Here is a 17743-nt window from a genome sequence, read left to right as displayed (position 1 = left end):
ACCAAAGTTAGGTTTTTTTTTAGGCACTACCTTACCAATAATCTTTCATTTTGAATGTTTTAGCAAATTTCATTTCAATATGTTTAAGGCTAGTGATGTTTACACTGGTTTTAAGTGGAAACTATGGTTTCTAATTGAGATTTTCAGACAAACTATGGTTTGTGCAAACTATAGATTGCTTGGTTCAGAAGTAACAGCAAACTACGGTTTGCCACTAAATCAGCAGCCAGAGAGGAGTGTACAATCCTGTTTGCTCACGTCAGGGTGGATTTGATTTAAATCACGATTTAAATCACAATTTAAATCACTAGCAGGGTGGATACAAATAAAAAAAATCCGATTTAAATCAAAAAAATCTGATTTTTTAAATTTAAATTGGATTTTTTAAATTTAAATTGGATTTTTTTGATTTAAATTGGATTTTTTTATTTAAATTGGATTTTTTTTATTTTTATCCACCCTGCTAGTGATTTAAATCGTGATTTAAATCAAATCCACCCTGCTGCTAACAGAGCAAAAAGACGCCTTTTAATGTGGCGACTATCTTTTATTTTAGCAGGGAAAGAGCAATTTCCCCCATCCATCCCAACAAAGCCTCTTTCCATTGACCATGGCTGGTGTCATGTTGTGTGTGTGTGTGTGTGTGTGTGTGTGTATGTGTATGTGTGTGTGTGTTTGTTTTACCAGATTATGAGTCCTTTTGGGGACAGGAAACCATGAGAAAGAAGACCACGACAAGTTTTCTTTGGATCTAGGAGCCAGCCCAAATATTTAGGAGCCAGACAGTGTAAACTTGATAAAATCACTGGTCTTAGTGACAGACAGTAATTTGATCAATATGAGCTTCTCTTTATCCCCTTTGATTGATTAAGTGCCGTCAAGTCGGTGTCGACTCTTAGCGACCACAAAGATAGATTCTCTCCAGGATGATCTGTCTTCAACTTGGCCTTTAAGTCTCTCAGGAATATTTGGGACAAATAGAGATTTTATTAAATAACTCTACCTCTGAATATCCTAGTCTAGGCTCCTCAGTTAAATTTCTAGGCACCATGGATCCCTGGTGCCTGGGATCTGTCAAGCCTTGTTAAAAATGTTATGTTTAATTTTATTACATTCTTCTTTAAAAAAAATTTTTATGTATTGCAAGTGCCATCTATATACTTAATTCTCTTAGCTGGTGCGTGTCCTCAATTTGGCGGCGGAACTCCTGCGACATATTGTGAGAGTTCCAGCCCAGCGAGAGTTGAGGGGAAAGGAAAAATGGAGGCAGCGGTGGCCGCAAAACGGCCAGAGGAGGTGGCCACAGCTGGCTGCTGGGAGGCAGAGGCGGCAGGACGGCCTGGCCTGGCCAGGCCAGGCCGTTCCAGGAATGGAAGAGGTGGCGGCGGTGGCAGCCCAACCTGGTGGGAGGCAGAGGCGGCGGGACGGCCTGGCCAGGCCAGGGTATGGAAGAGGCGGCGGCGAAAGGCAACAAGTGGCGGGGCGCAGCCCCAGCACCCGTTGGAGGCTGGGGTGGGAGGGAAACGGGTGGCGGGACTTCCCAGTTCGACGCCTGAGAGGAGGAATGGCGGTGGTGGGGCCCTTTTCGGCCCGCCGCCGCCACCCCAGTAAGGAGGACCTGGCTGTGGCGGGAGGAGGGAGGGGGGCAAGAGAGTGGGGCAGGAGGGAGGGCAAGAGGGAGTGGGGCAGGAGGGGGCAGAGCAGCAGGCCCCAAAGCGCGCAGATGCTCTGTGCGGGTCGGCTAGTTGTTAAATAAAGTGCTTATCCGTACTAGTCTACATTTACATTTTCCATCAAAATGGCTGGCTTCCAATGACCTTTGGGAGAAGCAGTCAGCAATACTACTGAGTCAGAAGCAGTTTCTCCCACCTCAGCACACAAGTTATCAGCATCTGTAACCGTGGCGAACTTTTGTCCCCACCTCAGAACCCAGCTGCAACCTCTTTACATTTTCTAAAGTCAACAGTTCCCATTTACTTTCGTCCACACACACAGAGGCCGCAGTTAGAGGTACAATTGAAGTGAAGCAGGACCTGCTCCCCGCTCAGATTCTACCAATCAAGTTCTAATGCAATGCAAGTGCATCCCCAGTGCCAGAATGTAGGAATCGAGGCATCCCTCAATAACCCCAGCTTTCTCTCCTGAACCCACAACAGCTCCTCCACCAATAGCCTCATCCTAACAAATCACACATGGGAGACTGAAAAAGTCTGACGGTTGAGCAGCTGTGGCTAGGCTGCAAGGACATATCAGAATTTTGAGACACCATGTGCCAGGAGTTGATAGGCAGCAACTGATGTCTGTGCACGATTCCTTCTCTCTACTGCCACTAGATCTTTGTCAATTCTAGCCACTGCTAATTGGGCAAAGAAGAACCTTTTAAAATGGTGGCTCTCCTACTTAGCAAGGGCAGAACAAATCTCCCAATTCATTCCAGAGTAGCATCTTCCTAGTGACTGTTGCAGGTGTTCCCCTGTGTTCTTAGACTGTGAGCTTTTGGGGGACCGGAAACCATTTTCTCATTCTTTTTGCTATATAAACAACATTGAGAACGTTACTGAAAAGCAGTATATAAATGTAGTAGTAGTAATGTACATGTCCTTAATAGAAGAGGGTGGACTACACTAGAATAACAGCATGGCTAAGAGCTATATACTCAAGGGGCACTTTTAAATATGATAGAAGAAATACTAAATGAGTAAATGATGAAACCATGTGATGGGGAAGGGGAGAAATTAAGAAAAATGCAAGATCATTGTTTTTGTTATCCATGTTAAGCATTTCTCCAGTACATTTTTGAATTCTGATTTATGTTGGAAGCTCTGCAACACTTTTAGCAAACCCTTTTCAGTGATAATGACTACTAATTAGTTCAATGCATATTTATAATTGAGAGTGCCTCCCGCCCCCCAAAAACATGCCCTTCTTCAGATAGATAGATAGATAGATAGATAGATAGATCTACTCCCAAGTGCTTTTAACTCTGAAAAGGGTGTATTATTTATCACAATGCAGAAGCTTTGAAATGGCCTTACAGAACATCCAAAAGAGAAATGAAAAAAATAACCTAATCAATTTAATCCCTCTTTTGTTGCTAGTCAGTCAAAGCATATCCTACTGTACAGGGATAAGTTTTGGAGGATTGTTTATATATGTTATAGTAACAAACTCCACAAATGTCCAAGATAAATCAGTGCATGTAATCGAAGTGTGATTTTCAGTCAAACATCAGTGAATGCTGACAAGAGGAGAAACGTCTATTTTTGACACTCCTGAAGCATATCTGGAATAGTTAGCATTTATGTGTGTCAACACACTCTCAATTTTGGACATTCACTATAGTGTGTGTACGTGCAGTGGCCCACATTCTCCACAGCTTTACAAAAGTGGAGCAAGAGCTGCCCTCACAGATTACTAGGACACTAGTTGCACTGCAGCATTACTCTGCAACCTAGCATGTGAGGAGAGGGATCAGGAAGAGATTTTTGTATCTCTTCCTTCCTTGCAAAAACCTGTTTCACTGACAGGAATATGTCTCTGAGGACTGCCCAGCTATCAGAGGCATATTCCTGGCATCAGAACAGGGTTTTTGCAGGGAGGGGACAGAAGCAAAAACTGCTTCTTTATCCTGGCTCCCCACGCACTGAGCTGCAGACCAACACTACACTGTGGCTAATGTCCTAGCCTCCTGCAAGGGTGGAGAAAATGGGCCACAGAAGGTTAAATAAAAATAATGCAAAGAAATTTACCTATGTGAATAATGGCACAATCATGTGCAGAACTATTCACAATTTAAGCAGGAGTCGACTTCATAGCAGACCTGTATTGCATTATCCAAAGATCTCTGCAATCTTACAACTAGTGTATTAAAAATGTAGTATCCATACCACTGTTCCTCTCTTCCTTGCCCCCACAATGAGAAGAAAAGTGATTATTCCATACTCCTGCGCATTGAGTAAGAGTACATAATTGCCTTAATTTTGCAAAAGACACCAGCTACTTCTATCCAAGCAGACAAAACTAGTTACATTCTTTCCCCTAATCGTTTAAATTTTCAAGCATCCCAGGGTAAATGGCAAACTACTGCTACATCTTCCAGCATTAATTTAACATTGAGCTATCACTGGTCAAATGTGAACCCTACAGCAGTAAGAGCACATCCAGCAATAGTTTCAGCACTAAACTTTTAATAGGAACACAACCTACACATTTGTGTATGCACTTATAGTCTTATAATTATTCATGTAATTTGTTCAAAATTAACTTGAATCATTTCCAGAATACCTGTAAACAAAAAGAAAGCCATATTTAAGAGAACGTCTTCTTAGTCATGAGCCCCATCACATGTTGAGATCATCTGGAGAGGTTTATCTGTCGCTGCCACATTCTGGTGGCTACTTGGGAACAGGCCTTTGTTGCTGCCCTGGGCTTTGGAATGTGCTCCCTGTTGAAATAAGAGCCTCCCCATCTCTGGAAACTTTTTAAAAGGCACTGAAGACATTATTTGTTTGCCCAGGCTTTTAATTAGATTTATAGTTTTAATATTTTTAATGTTGGGCTTTAAATTATTTTACTGTTTTAATCATTTTAATTTTGTTTAATTTGTATTGTTTTTGCTGTACACCACCCAGAGGTGTAGGTTTTGTGCGGTGTATAAATATATTAAATACAATTAAATAAAAATTTAAAAATATTTGCTAGAACATAAATTTAATGCAAAATGATAAAAACCTAACTATCCCAATCAAGCAAGGTATATCCATACATATAGACCAAAAGACAGGCCCCTGTGCACGCAACCCACACAGTTGTGCATTCACACTGCACATATGATATGTGCTCAGCTTGGCATTACTGAACTGGAAAGATAGGTCTCCTGATATGAATGCAGATGAGCAGGCATCTACAAATCCTCTTGCCAGCTCACCAGCAGCGAGTGCCCCCAGTTTTCTGGCGAGTACAACTCGCAGCACCACACAGATCTCCACTGCCATTTTTGAGAAGATAAGAAACAGCAGGAATCCTTCCTGGAGAGGGCTCCCACTGTTTCTTACCATCTCCATATCCCAATGCAAGTGACAGAAGATCCACTTCTCTTCTGAGTCCTCTGCCTGTGTGTCAGAAAAGGATCAGAGGGAAGAGAGGGAATGGGTGGAAAAGCACAAGTAATTGCTGCCTAGTGAGCTGAGCTACACCTATATTTGTGGATCCCTGTGGATGGGAGTATTCACATCCTCAGTTCTAGCAATACTGGACTTGAGAGACAGGTCTGTAGTACCAATCTCTGTTTTAAAACACCTCTTATACAATGCAATCGAAGGAAGATAGGAACACAGAAAGCTGCCTTCTACCAAGACAGACCATCGGTCCATCTTATCCTAGATAAGTCTATTAAGAAATAAACCCTAATAAGTTCAATTGAACTTACTCCCAAGTAAGTGTGTACAGGACTACACTCTTCAGCAGGTAACTAGATTCTGCAAAAATGTGTAGAAAAATATATTTCAGCCTCCCCTTCATAGCCAACAATTGGTTATAGAAGATTATCAGATCTTCCTGCATAATTCTCTCCACTATCCTATTATCAAGATTGCAGAGTCCTCACTCCAGTCTTGTCATTCCCAATCCCTTCCCCTCCCACCCCAGAACTTGGCTAGACATAGAACTGGAAAGCAGACAGGTCCCAAGAGAGACTGTATGCAAGTTAGTAGAGAGATTTGCAAGCTAGTTATGTTTTGTTTTTAAATAGAGTGACTCTCTATTTAAAATCACAGTACTGGTGATTGGAACCAAGCTGTTTTTAAATTTCAAACATAATAGTATACCAGTAATCTCAAAAGCATTTTATTTATATTTAGAGCACAGGTTTAGAGCCAAATTCAATTATTCCATCTGTATCTTTTATGAGAAGATGACTTGCATCAACTACACTGACTAAACCGAACCAGGACCAGATTTCCCTAATGATCCATTGCATTCACCATCTTCTGTTGCTTAGAACTAAATTATGTTTCTTTTTGTACAATCTGAAAACCATGAAGAAATAAAATAAAAACCCCACAGTTGGTGCTGGGAAGACAAAACATTTATACAGAAATACGTACAAGGTATCTAAAATTAAATATCAGATTGTTTGAGCCAGAAGGTTATCCTCAGGCAGCAGGGTAAAATAGAACTGAGTTCAGCTAAGTCTTTCCACTGCCTAAAAAAGTCTCGTGGCAGGTACACCTCTCACTCCAATTCCTGTATCAGACATTACTTTCCCTACAGAATAAGGAAGCTGTTTCCTTATGAAACACAATTCTTTCACAGTGAGAGAAAAGAGAAGAAAGTACTGGGGGCCTAAGAAGTAATGAAGAGAAGGGAGATAGCTCTGTACTGCTGCAATTCATCTTATTTGCCAGCAACTCATCCTTTATTTTTGTTGATTTTACATCATTTAAAAGCAATGATAGTACCTGGTTTTTCACAAGTCACCAGTTTTCCTAATGGGAACCAGCTTCCTTTGCTGAAAATCCACAAGGTGATTCTGCAGCCTCAATACAAAATAATCTCGGTGTCATGTAAACAGATTTGCTCTCAACATATAGTTCATTACTAATGCACACAATTACAATGACACTTCATGCTTAAGACATGGTAAAGGGACCAAAAGTAGAACCTGAGAAACACCATTAAGATAGTAGCAAAATAAGACAGCATTATTTATTTGTGGTACTCACCATCTCTTTAGCTATTTCCACAGCTTCCTGCAGCCCATAGAGCCTGCCACAGACCAGGTAAATCCCATTGGCCCAGAGAATACAGCCCTCATGGACCCAAAATTCATTGCTGTCAAGAGGTAGTTCAGGAATTTGTAACTCCAACTCAGGACCACCGTCAGAAGTGGACACAGAGGGTTTAGAGTCCGAAGGAGCCTTTTCGCCAACATTGCCACCCTCAATGGTTGCTTTTTTGCAAGCAGCACCCCTCGAAAGTGACCGAGAGGCCCCAGCACAGTCCTCAGAGCGATGCCGTCTCTTAAAGCGAGGGTGGGCAGCCAGGCTTCTCTGCTCCTTTTGTTGCTGCTGCTGCTCTTCCTCCTCCTCTGTGTCTGTCTTGGAACCATTAGAAGCACTTTTATGCCGTACCTTGACCTTATTCTGCATTTCTGTGGCCCTCTTGGGAGGAGGATTCTTGGGCAGCGTGGCTGCATAATCCTGGGGATAGAAAGGTCCAAAGAGGTCACCCATGTTGCGGTAGCTGGCCCACTTACCACACAGGCAGCAGACCAGGTGGCCCATGACAGAGGATTCTGTTACTACAGGGCCCTGTAGCATGAAAGAGGAAGTAGGCAGCACTTTGCTCTCAGTGTTGCTGGGAGGTGGTGTCGATGACCTCAGTCCTTTCCGGCCCCTCACCAGCTTATTCTGCTCCTCTTCTTCTGCATTAATTATTGTGCACACAGCACCTATCTCACACTTGTTGACCACATGAATGTAAGGAAAGAAGGACTTATTCTTAGTATCAGATTTATCAAGAGACTGGGTAGCATATTTTAATTTAATCTCTGGTTCCTGAGGCTCCACAATTGGAGCAGCTCGTCTTGGTTTCCGTTTTCGTGGTTGTGCTGCAGTTTTCCTCCTCTCTCTTCGCTGTCTCTTAGGCTTAGGTTCTCCTGATGGCTGAAGTGCTATCGGTACTGATGGAAGTGGTGGCAGCAGCTGCTGTTGCTGCTGTTGTTGCTGCTGTTGTTGTTGTTGCTGTTGTTGCTGCTGTTGCTTTTGCTGCTGCTGCTTCTTCTGTTTGTTGACACTACCAATAGGCCTCCCCTTCTTCTTACCTGAAGGAAAATACCCCTTTGGAGGAAAAGGATCTGGCTTAGGTGTCATGATAACTGCATCTCCATCTTTTTCTTCAGACTTTGGATTAGGTTCAGGAGTCAAGACACTGGACGGGGAAACTGTTTTTGATTCAGAAAAGCTTAAGGTTCCTGCTGCAGTTAGGGAACCATCTGTTCTTCCTTGGCCAAGAGATATCTGTGAAGGCACCGGGATCACAGTAGACACTGAGCACTCCTTGCCTACACTGGAAAGTTCTGATGTCTCTTTCTTTACTACATCTCCTTCACCATGCCATTCTTCAGAAGATATTGTAAGAGACACTTCACTAGTCAATTCCTGGCTCTCTTGATCCAACACAATTTCTTCTTTTATATTTTCTGCCTCCATTCCATGATTGGCCACATTCCCACCCTCAGGTGGGCCACTCTTCAGGGACAGAATGTCATCAAGAGTGACTGCATCTGCACCAGCTTCAGCACAATGTGAAGAAGCAGTTCTCCTAACATTGGGAGATGTGATTTTTTGAACAATGGCTTCCAATTTTAATCCACGCCCTTTCCGTGGAGGCAGAATTTTTGTTTTAGCTGGGCTTGTGAGGGAAACAGCAGAGTAATTTCTATGATCAGGACTTGGAAGATTCCTAGAGGAGTCTCCTTTTGGGAGTGATTTGCCAACATCTTGGTTTTGGGAAGAGTGGGCATAAGAGTTGAATGCTTTGTCAGTGCCATCCTTTGATGAAGGATGCAAGTGTCCTTTGTCTTCAGTGCCACTATGCTTCATTTCCTGCAACTGCCTCTTGCTAGGAATAGGAGAAATGAAAGAGCGGACTCTCCTCCTCATGATTAAAGGATTCTGTGGAGATTGATCTTCTTGGCCAGGGACCCTTACCATGGTATTACCAGATTTAAGTACATCCCCAGCATCATCACGCCTGTGTGCATCACTGTCTTGAGGAACAAATCTCTTCTGACCAGCTGCCCCCAGAGAGCTACTGTTCTTGCTAGGAGCCACCTGCCGGGAGAGGTCCCACCCAGACTCATGTTGCGGAATTTTTTGGTTCATATGTTTCATCTCAGCACACTTATTTTGAAGAGTTCCATCACTCCCCAACAAGCAACGGCCGGTTTCTTGGCTTCCAGCATCATGGTAAGGACCAGAATGGAGATACATCATTCCGTCTTTGTCATTTTTCAAGGGACTCCTTACTCTGTCCAAGAATTGCTGCTGCCGTGGACTCTTTCTTGCTGCCTCCTGCCTGTGTTGTGCTGCTGCAATCACCCCTTGGGCAGAACTGCTACTCCAATCTTTGTATTCTTCCTGCTGCTGTTGGTATAACTGCCGTTTGTAGTGATACTGGGAATTTAACCCCTGGCTAGGATCACCAAAAGCATGAGATCGAGCATTAGTGTGATATGCTGAAGCCAATGATGAGCTTTCAGAATTTGCGGGGAAAGGAGAATGCAAGGAACCCCGGTTGACCCTGTCAGAAAGCACCATGTGTGGATTCATATGGTGAAGATCTGATGCTGGACCTCTGCTTCTACCTGGTGACATCTTCAGTTTGTCTGCCAGATCATGAAATTGAGAGGGAGACTTACCCCTCATCCCCTCCCGGCTGCTTCCCATTCTTCCAGGTCCCCGTCTCAGTGGCAATGATCGGCTATCCTGTTGGAGCATGTAGTCCGATGCAGAATCAAGTACTGCAGCTCCAGGGCTAGCATTCCCTCGGTAGGACTCATGCTTAAAACCGGCAAGATGACAATGGTCTCCTGATTTTTTATTGTTCATGCTGACAGAAGTCTTGGACTGTTCAAAATCTTCTTCCTTAATCTGCCCACTGTGAGACTTCAGCTTTGCTTCCATGGCCACAAGGCCACCAGGAAGGATGACTGACTGACTTAAACCAGGAGTGAGACGGTCACTCCTTCCACTCCTGCCATCAGTACCCATGTGCCCCACAGGGTGAGGCCCTGGGTCTCTAGCAATCTGCCTCAAAGGAGATATATCACAAATAACTGATCTCCTTTCAGAGAGTCCTCCCCCCTCATGAGCTAAAGACTGGGATTCCATTTCAAACTTTCTAGGCATGGGGTAGTCAGCCAGATTTATCTGTTTCATATCAGAAGTCGTCCCACTTGACTTTCTATCCCATGGGCCCCAGTGTGGATTTTCCAGAAGAGAACCTATGCTTTTGTTTAAAAGGCCCCTGTTGCTTAATTCATTGGCTTGATTGATGAGAACATTAGGTCGCATTGCACCTTCCAGACTTCCAGTCATTCCATGATGATCCTGTGCATTTCTTGAATATCTTCTGTCAGGGTTATGGTGATACCCCTGCAAGACTTCCTGCAACAGACTGGGAAATTTCTCATTGCGGCCCTTTCGCTCACTATGCCCTGGAAAATCCCCTTTATCTTGACCAGGAGGATACTGAGGGAAGTTTCCGGCATTTCTCTGCATACTAACTCCTATGGTGTCTTTGTAGCTATACCTCAAACTACCAGGGTTTTTAGAAGGCTCTGTTCTTCCTGAAAAACTGGAACCAATGACAGCATGGCCAAGTTGATTGTTTCCATCTCCATTATGGTTAGTACTGTTATCCCCACTCTTGTTCCCTTTACTCCCTCCTTGCGACTCTTGCTGTATTCCCATATGACCAGTCTCTTTCATCCCACTGGGAGGAGGTGCTGGAGTGCCTGTAGGAACATCATCTTGTTGGGGTTTATCCTGCCCGCTTGACTTTTCTGCTCTCCCTGCCATAGCCTCCCGTGAGACTATCACACCAACTGCCTTTTCACTGACCTTTGGGGTGGTCTCCACAGCTACCACAGCCTCTTTTTCATCAGGAGGAGAGGTCATTTCTTCCTCAACTGCAGGGCTGGTACTGAGCTTTGAGGGCTCATTTTGAGATGCCTGTGCTGGCGAAGAGTGGGATCTCTCCAAGTTACCCCCCTTGTATGTGGTGTCAGAACTGGTGCTCTGACCACTCAACTGTCTCACCCTCTCGCCTTGATCCTCTGAACTACTGGAGCAGCCACCATCAATAGACTCAGCCAGAGGAGACTTGAGCTGCTCCTCTGCTTGGGAAGAGCCTTCTGAGTTTGTGCAACTGTCAGCTTTTTTAGATGATGAAGATCTTTTGGAGCTTTTCTTCTGAGGTGCCAAAGCATCCGAGAGTAACATGTGCTGGACTGTATTGGGAAGATTAGCCACTTGACTACTTAGGGCACTTAGGCTGCTTAGTCCTGGATCTGTAAGCCTTTTTTCCTGCAGTCCTTCAAGCCCAAATCCCTTGAATCCTCCACCCTGAGCATTGGGGCTTGGCATCATGGATGGTGTTGGACTAAGCTGAGGCATCATCTGTAAAATGCGGTTTCTTGAGGCCACTGGCATGTTGCTTTGTCCACATTGAAGATTCTCACCACTTGGCATGAGGGGAGATGGTGTAGAGCTGCAGCTTGGAGACTGAACTACAGAGGCAGCTGGAGAAGGATTAGATATAGGACTGAAATTTTGATGGAACTGCATGGGTGATCTCACAGGGACCTCAGCTTGGTTGTACTGCCCCACTTGACCTTGAAGAGACAGCTTGGTAGCAGTATTTGAGTACTGCATGACATGCTGTGAAGGAGGCTGCTGCTGCTGCTGCTGTGCCTGTCCCTGCTGACCCCCTTGGGGCAACTTTGTCTGCTCAAAGTTCTTCATTGGTTGTGTCTGAAAGTTGTAATTTGATTGAGTCCCATAAGCTTGTGCACTTGATCCCACGGCATGTCCTTCATACTGTGAACCAGCATTCACACTGTAACTACCATCATAGTTCTGTCCAGACTGGCCAAAACGCTGAGGAGAAGGAAACGAAGAAGAGGAAGAAGCAGGAGGCTGATAGTGTTGGCTATACTGACCCACTCGCAGCTGATAGCCAGATGCAGATGAAGGCAAAGCTGAAGGGCGCTGCATTGGCTGCAAATGAGATGTGCTGGATGCAGACTGGCCGGATGCCTGTGACAAAGGCTGATGAGACTGGAAGAGCTGTTGCCTCATCTGCTGCACCTGTTGCTGCTGCTGCTGGCTGGAAGTCTGTTGTTGGTACTGAGCACTTCCAGGGGAAAAAGGACCAGTATAATCCTGCTGATAGTGAGTCACCCCACTAAGGGATGAGTGCTGTGTTTGAAATTGGCTCACATGACCCTCACTCCCATACTGACTCCCAAAGCTGCTCCCCTGGGGTGGCCCATAGCTCTGCACCGGTCCAGAAGGCCTGCGCTGAGGGAGCTGCTGTCCTCCTGTCACAGGATCCTTACTAGAGGCCATATAGTAGAATTCTCCTGATTCTTTTCGGAAACCTTGATAGCTCTGATGTCCAGAGTTCTCGCCAGCCATTGATGCAGAGTTTCCTGCGGCTCCACGGCGCCCACTACTGCTGCTGCTACTGCTGCCACCGCCACCTCCGCCTCCTCCAAAGCTCTGGAACATCTGAACCTGCTGGCGGGTGCTAAATTCTTCTAACCGGGATGCACCATGCACTTCCTGTGGGTAGTTCTGCTGGTTTCCGTGGTAACTGCTTTGCTCCCGAAAGGACTGCATGCTGTTCAGCTGCAGACTGACAGCTCAACAGCCCGCCTGAAGAAGAAAAAAGAAGACAAAATAAATCAGCAAAACAATTAACATTTCCCAATCACGTACCTGGTTTCTATTTTAAACAAACAAACACACACACATACACACACACACAAACTATGTGGTCTTTTTAGCTGCAATTCTAATTTAGAACATCCTCTTTGTTGCCCCTTCACTTTTATCAGTTCCTTAGCCTATTATCTTTTCTACCCCAGGAAACTGAGGGTACAAATCTCTGCTCTATAAGTCAGAATGTCAGCTTTAATGTATCTTACAAGATTTATTAAGAGGGAGCTTTACTAGCTACGTTTTTCACATATTCATGCAGAGCAACTGCTATGACAGATAGGCAACCTGCCCCCAAAACAGCAGTGTTGTATTGTTCACAACAGCTTCCTACAGCAAAGCCACTTGAACTGAGGTAACTGCAAAACTGCTGGTGACAACAACCTGACTGATTGACTTCAGATTGAGGAAAAATAGTCTAGGCAGTGCATTTGTGATCCCCATGCCACCCCACCAGTGTTCCTTCTAAGGTCTGTGCACCTGCCTGCACTCTCAAGTTTTTTTAACGTCTGCTCAGTTAATTTTAGATTCCACTCAGGTTGAATCAGGAAGGTCCCATTCTGATTGCATGTGTGCACACACTGCCTTGATATTCCCACCCAGAACAAATCTCATTCCACACACAGATGAAAAAAAATTAGAGAGAACACTGTCCCCCACCCCACCCCTGAGTTACTGTTTTTAGAAGCCTGCATTGGGGAAGTACAATTTGGCTAAAATCCGGCAAGTCAGGGGATGGGACTATGTTTCACCAAGGACACCCCTACCATTTCCCCACCCCATAATCTGAGTACTGGGCTCAGGTACTCAGAACAGAAGCACTATTCACACAGACTGTGCACCTATCAAAGTAAGAAAAATTAATTAAATTTTTCTGTATTTAGCTGCCATTTCAGCCAGCAGGTTCATTTGAGACATACAGCCTCAGGATGTCTCCATATAACACATTCATGATGTTTCCCAGTGACTCTGTAAGCTCTCAGTTCAAGTTTAGAATTATGCCTATGTTCCCAGACTGTAGATGCAGCTTGGCTTGGATAACTTATTAAACAGAAGCTGGATTTATTTAAGTCAACAAAAAGAATAGGAATGTAATGAACAATTAAAATGTTATGGGCCTACTGCTAATAAAAGTAGTTTACATACAGTGTTTCCTCTAACAGGGATTATCAGAGGTTGTTGACTACAACTCCCATTATCCTCCAAAGGTTATGGCAGCTGAGGATGCTGGGAATTGTAGTCAACAACCTATGGGAATCCCCGATAGAGGGAACACTGTCTACATGTACAATGGAAAGAGACTGATTCATTTATTGAGGAGAGAGAATCCTCAATATGAAGTTATCAAGAAAAGTAAGTGTAAGAAACCTCTTGTGTGCAAGTTCGTATACACAAGAATGACAAAATGCAGCAGCTGTGAAAAAGGTCAATTCCATACTAGGGATCATTAGGAAGGGGGCTGAAAATAAAACTGCTAATATTATAATGCGCTTATACAAAACTATGGTGACGCCACACCTGGAGTACTGCATACAATTCTGGTCACCACATCTAAAAAAGGACATTGTAGAACTGGAAAAGGTGCAGAAGAGGACAACCAAGATGATCAGGGGTTGAGAGCACCTTTCTTATGAGGCAAGGCTACAACACCTGGGCTATTTAGTTTAGAATAAAGACTGCGGGGAGACATGATAGAGGTCTATAAAATCAGGCATGGTGTGGAGAAAGTGAATAGAGAAATTCTTCTCCCTCTCACATAACACTAGAACCAGGGGTCATCCCATGAAATTGACTGCCAGGAAATCTAGAACCAACAAAAAGAGGTACTTTTTCATAATCAACTTGTAGAATTATCTGCCACAAGATGTGGTGACAGCCAAAAGCCTGGATGGCTTTAAGAGGGGTTTGGATAACTTCATGGATTTCTATCAACGGCTCCCAGTTGGGCTATAGGCCACCTCCAGCCTCAGAGGCAGGATGCCTCTGAATACCAGTTGCAGGGGAGTAACAGCAGGAGAGAGGGCATGCCCTCAACTCCTGCCTGTAGGTTTCCAGTGGCATCTTGGTGGGTAACTGTGTGAAACAGGATGCTGGACTAGATGGGCCTTGGGCCTGATCTAGCAGGGCTGTTCTTATGTTCTTAAAACATCATCATACAGGTGCGAAAAAATACCCATAGTGTAGGAATGGCAAAGCTGATACACCTAAAGTGGTAGAAGGCAGACACTTGTCATAAAACTGCACTGTGGGTTACAGGAGCAGCTTTGAGCAGTGTTACCCATCTCCTAAGCAACCAACATGAATAGCGATTGATGCAGATTCAGTAAGTGTGCAAGAAACCATTTGCTCCTATTGCAATATCGAAAAGCTAGATACCCTGTACATTTTACAGTTCCCCTATAGAAGTCATTTTTCTATGAACTAGCTGATCCGGCGCAGACCATCTGCGCCCCTAGTTCTCCCTGCCATTCCCCCCCCCTTCAGCCCCTGTCCATTCTCCACCCTTCTCCCCCGCTTCAGCCCCAGTCCATTCTGCGCTTGGCTTTCCTTTCTCTCCCTGCTCACCAGCAGCGGTTCCCCTCACCAGCCAGTGTGGCCGGTGCTTTTCCTCTCTGCCAGCTGTGCTGTGCTGTGGGAGCTTTCCGGCCGGGCCAGGCGCTTTCCCTCCCCACCCGCCGGTGGTGCTTTCCATCCCCGCCAGCTGGTCGCTGCTGCCATTTTCTCCCCATCCCTGTCCCCCAGGCAGCTGCTCGCAAACTCTCGCAAGAACTGCCATGCATGGGATTAGCAATGGGTACATTAGGAAGGAAGGAAGGAAGGAAGGAAGAAGATTCTTCCCAAAATGCAGCTATAATGCTTAAAAGCCCACAATCACATGGATGCAGCTGATCACATGGGTCCTTTTCATAGAAGTAGCACAGCACTGTTAGTGGGTACCAACTCTGGGGGAGACAAAGATTTCTTTGATTAGCCCCACCCACATGGTTGTAGGCCTTTAAATGTTACAGCCATACTCTGGAATGGACCAATGGGAAAGCAGCTCCCACAGCAAGACTGTACTGTGCAAAGAACAGCCTACCAACAGCTCAATCCTATGTTTTGTGGTAAAGATGACATAGGAGCAGAAGCTGTGCTTTCCTTGCCAACTCAATCCCTTTGCTATGTACGACATTTGGTACACTTTCCCTTATGATGCACGTCTCCTTATAATGAAAGTCCCCTTATGATGCAAGAACAACATTCAAGGAACTTTGAGACACCTTAGAAAAGCATTGCTATATCCCAACAGCCTCAGACCACTTCTGAGTTTAAGTTTAAGAGAGGCCGAGAAAAATTTCAGCAATAAATAAGGCAGAGATGGACAAGTTTTGCATCTCAGCAACTGAAACCAGGCTACTGATGAGAGAATAGGAATGTCCAGAGTATTTGGCTTTAAATGCATTGGACACTGTAATACTGATATTGCAAAACAAGCTCGTAACACTTTTGTCTAAAACTATGAGGAACCTGTTTTTCACTACAGTAGTCAAAGCAATGTTTTAGGACTGAATAGGTTCTTACAATGCTGCTAAACAGATGAATAGCCAGATATCCTTCCATTTGCCAGGTTTGGCCAGTCAAGTCCTCCCAAGAACAAGGTTACTACGGTATGTGCTAGAGCTTTAAAATCCTCCATACACCTGATATGGCTTAACCTATAACAGTAGGGAAGTAAACTGCCTGGAAAGCAGGAGGCTGTTGGTTCGAATCCCCACTAGTGTGTTTCCCAGAATATGGGAAACTCCTATATTGAGCAGCTGCGATATAGGAAGGTGCTGAAAGGCATCATCTCATACTGCGCGGGAGATGGCAATGGTAAACCCCTCCTGTATTCTACCAAGAAAACCACACGGCTCTGTAGTTACAAGGAGTCAACACCAACTCAATGGCACAACCTTTCCTTTCCTTTATATCAGCTATAGTACTAGTCTAGAAATATCAGATGTGCATAAACTTCCTCTCCTAGTTGCAGCTGTGGATTAAGAATACAATGTTTATTTATGTTTGGCTTAAGAGCAATCTTGGTATCAAATGTCTGATACCAAACATTTTATACCAAGATTCGATACCCAAATCAGCAGATGTAGGAGCAGAACCTACAACTGTGTCCAGTGGCTAAAGATACTCTATTCATGTTCTAACTGCAATTGTTTAGCACAGCTGGTCCACAAGTTGAATTTATTGAAGAACAAAATAATATGCAACATATTTGCATTATTCAATGCAACTGAATAAATATATGACCAGATCTTTAAAAAATAATTTAATGTCATTTACAAGAGAATCAAGGTGAACCATTTTATTTTTAGCTTGTAGCATAACATGCAAATCAATTCATAGAGGATATTAAAGGTCATCTAATTCTTCAAGAGAAAATATAAACAAGTTATTTATGTATTTCATATTTTCACTGTCTACAACTGCCAAATACTTCAGAGCTTTCCACGTACCCTCTTTATTACTATTTAAAAACATCAGATCTCCAAATGTAAAGACTGCATTGCAGCCTATTTCATTAATCTAGTTTAGGGACAGATCACCAGTGAGTGCCCTTGCCCTGCTACCACTAATCTCTTGGCAATCCCTGCCTTTTGAAAAGTGCAAGCTTCCCAGATGCACCTGCCTGGCCACTGAATGAAGCAGGACGATGGACTAGATTGGCCTTTGGCATGATACAGCATGGCTTTTCTCATGTTCTTATGTTTCTGTTCTTTTTCAAAAGAGAGAGAGAGCAGGGAGACCAGAGACTGTGAAAAGGAGCAAGAGGGATGGGGGTTGGGGCAGAGGGAAGGGACTGTGTTCTAGGAAGGATGAGGTAATAGGTCCAGGGTGTGAAAGACCAGAGGAGGAGGAGGAAGTTCTGTGTGGGCAGGGTGGAAGAGAAGAGCCTGTGTGGGAGGGAGAGGAGAAATTCCTCCATGACACATTTTGCACACCATGAATGGTGTAAGCTGGATGGCAGCAGCACCACACCAAGCCATCTCAGGCACCAGCAGATGCATAGGCTTGGCCTGCTCAGGGATTACCAAATGTTGGCCAGTGAGATTGATGGCAACTTTATCTGGCTTCTGGTGATCCTATTGGTTTATTTTAAATCAAGACATGAGGTAGGGGGCATTTGTTTCACTGACTCAAACACTCTGGAAAGGCAAAGAACCAGTCCTAATCTACCTCTTGATGAATCTTTCACATCCCTT

General features: G+C 44.3%; 1 protein-coding gene across 5 annotated transcripts in view; it reads right to left on the bottom strand.

Moving 5' to 3' along the window:
* Nucleotides 1-17743, bottom strand: part of TCF20 (transcription factor 20) — a 288990-nt gene that overhangs the window by 57237 nt on the left and 214010 nt on the right. For all 5 annotated transcript variants that reach the window (XM_053251694.1, XM_053251696.1, XM_053251698.1 and 2 more), the window contains one exon: nt 6723-12443. In XM_053251694.1, coding sequence (XP_053107669.1) covers nt 6723-12407 — 5685 coding nt within the window. In that variant the 5' untranslated portion in view covers nt 12408-12443. The remainder of the gene's footprint in view (nt 1-6722; nt 12444-17743) is intronic.

This window comes from Hemicordylus capensis, chromosome 5 (assembly GCF_027244095.1).
Source record: "Hemicordylus capensis ecotype Gifberg chromosome 5, rHemCap1.1.pri, whole genome shotgun sequence".
NCBI classification, from domain to species: Eukaryota; Metazoa; Chordata; class Lepidosauria; order Squamata; family Cordylidae; genus Hemicordylus; species Hemicordylus capensis.
This window is presented reverse-complemented; position numbering and strand designations above follow the sequence as displayed.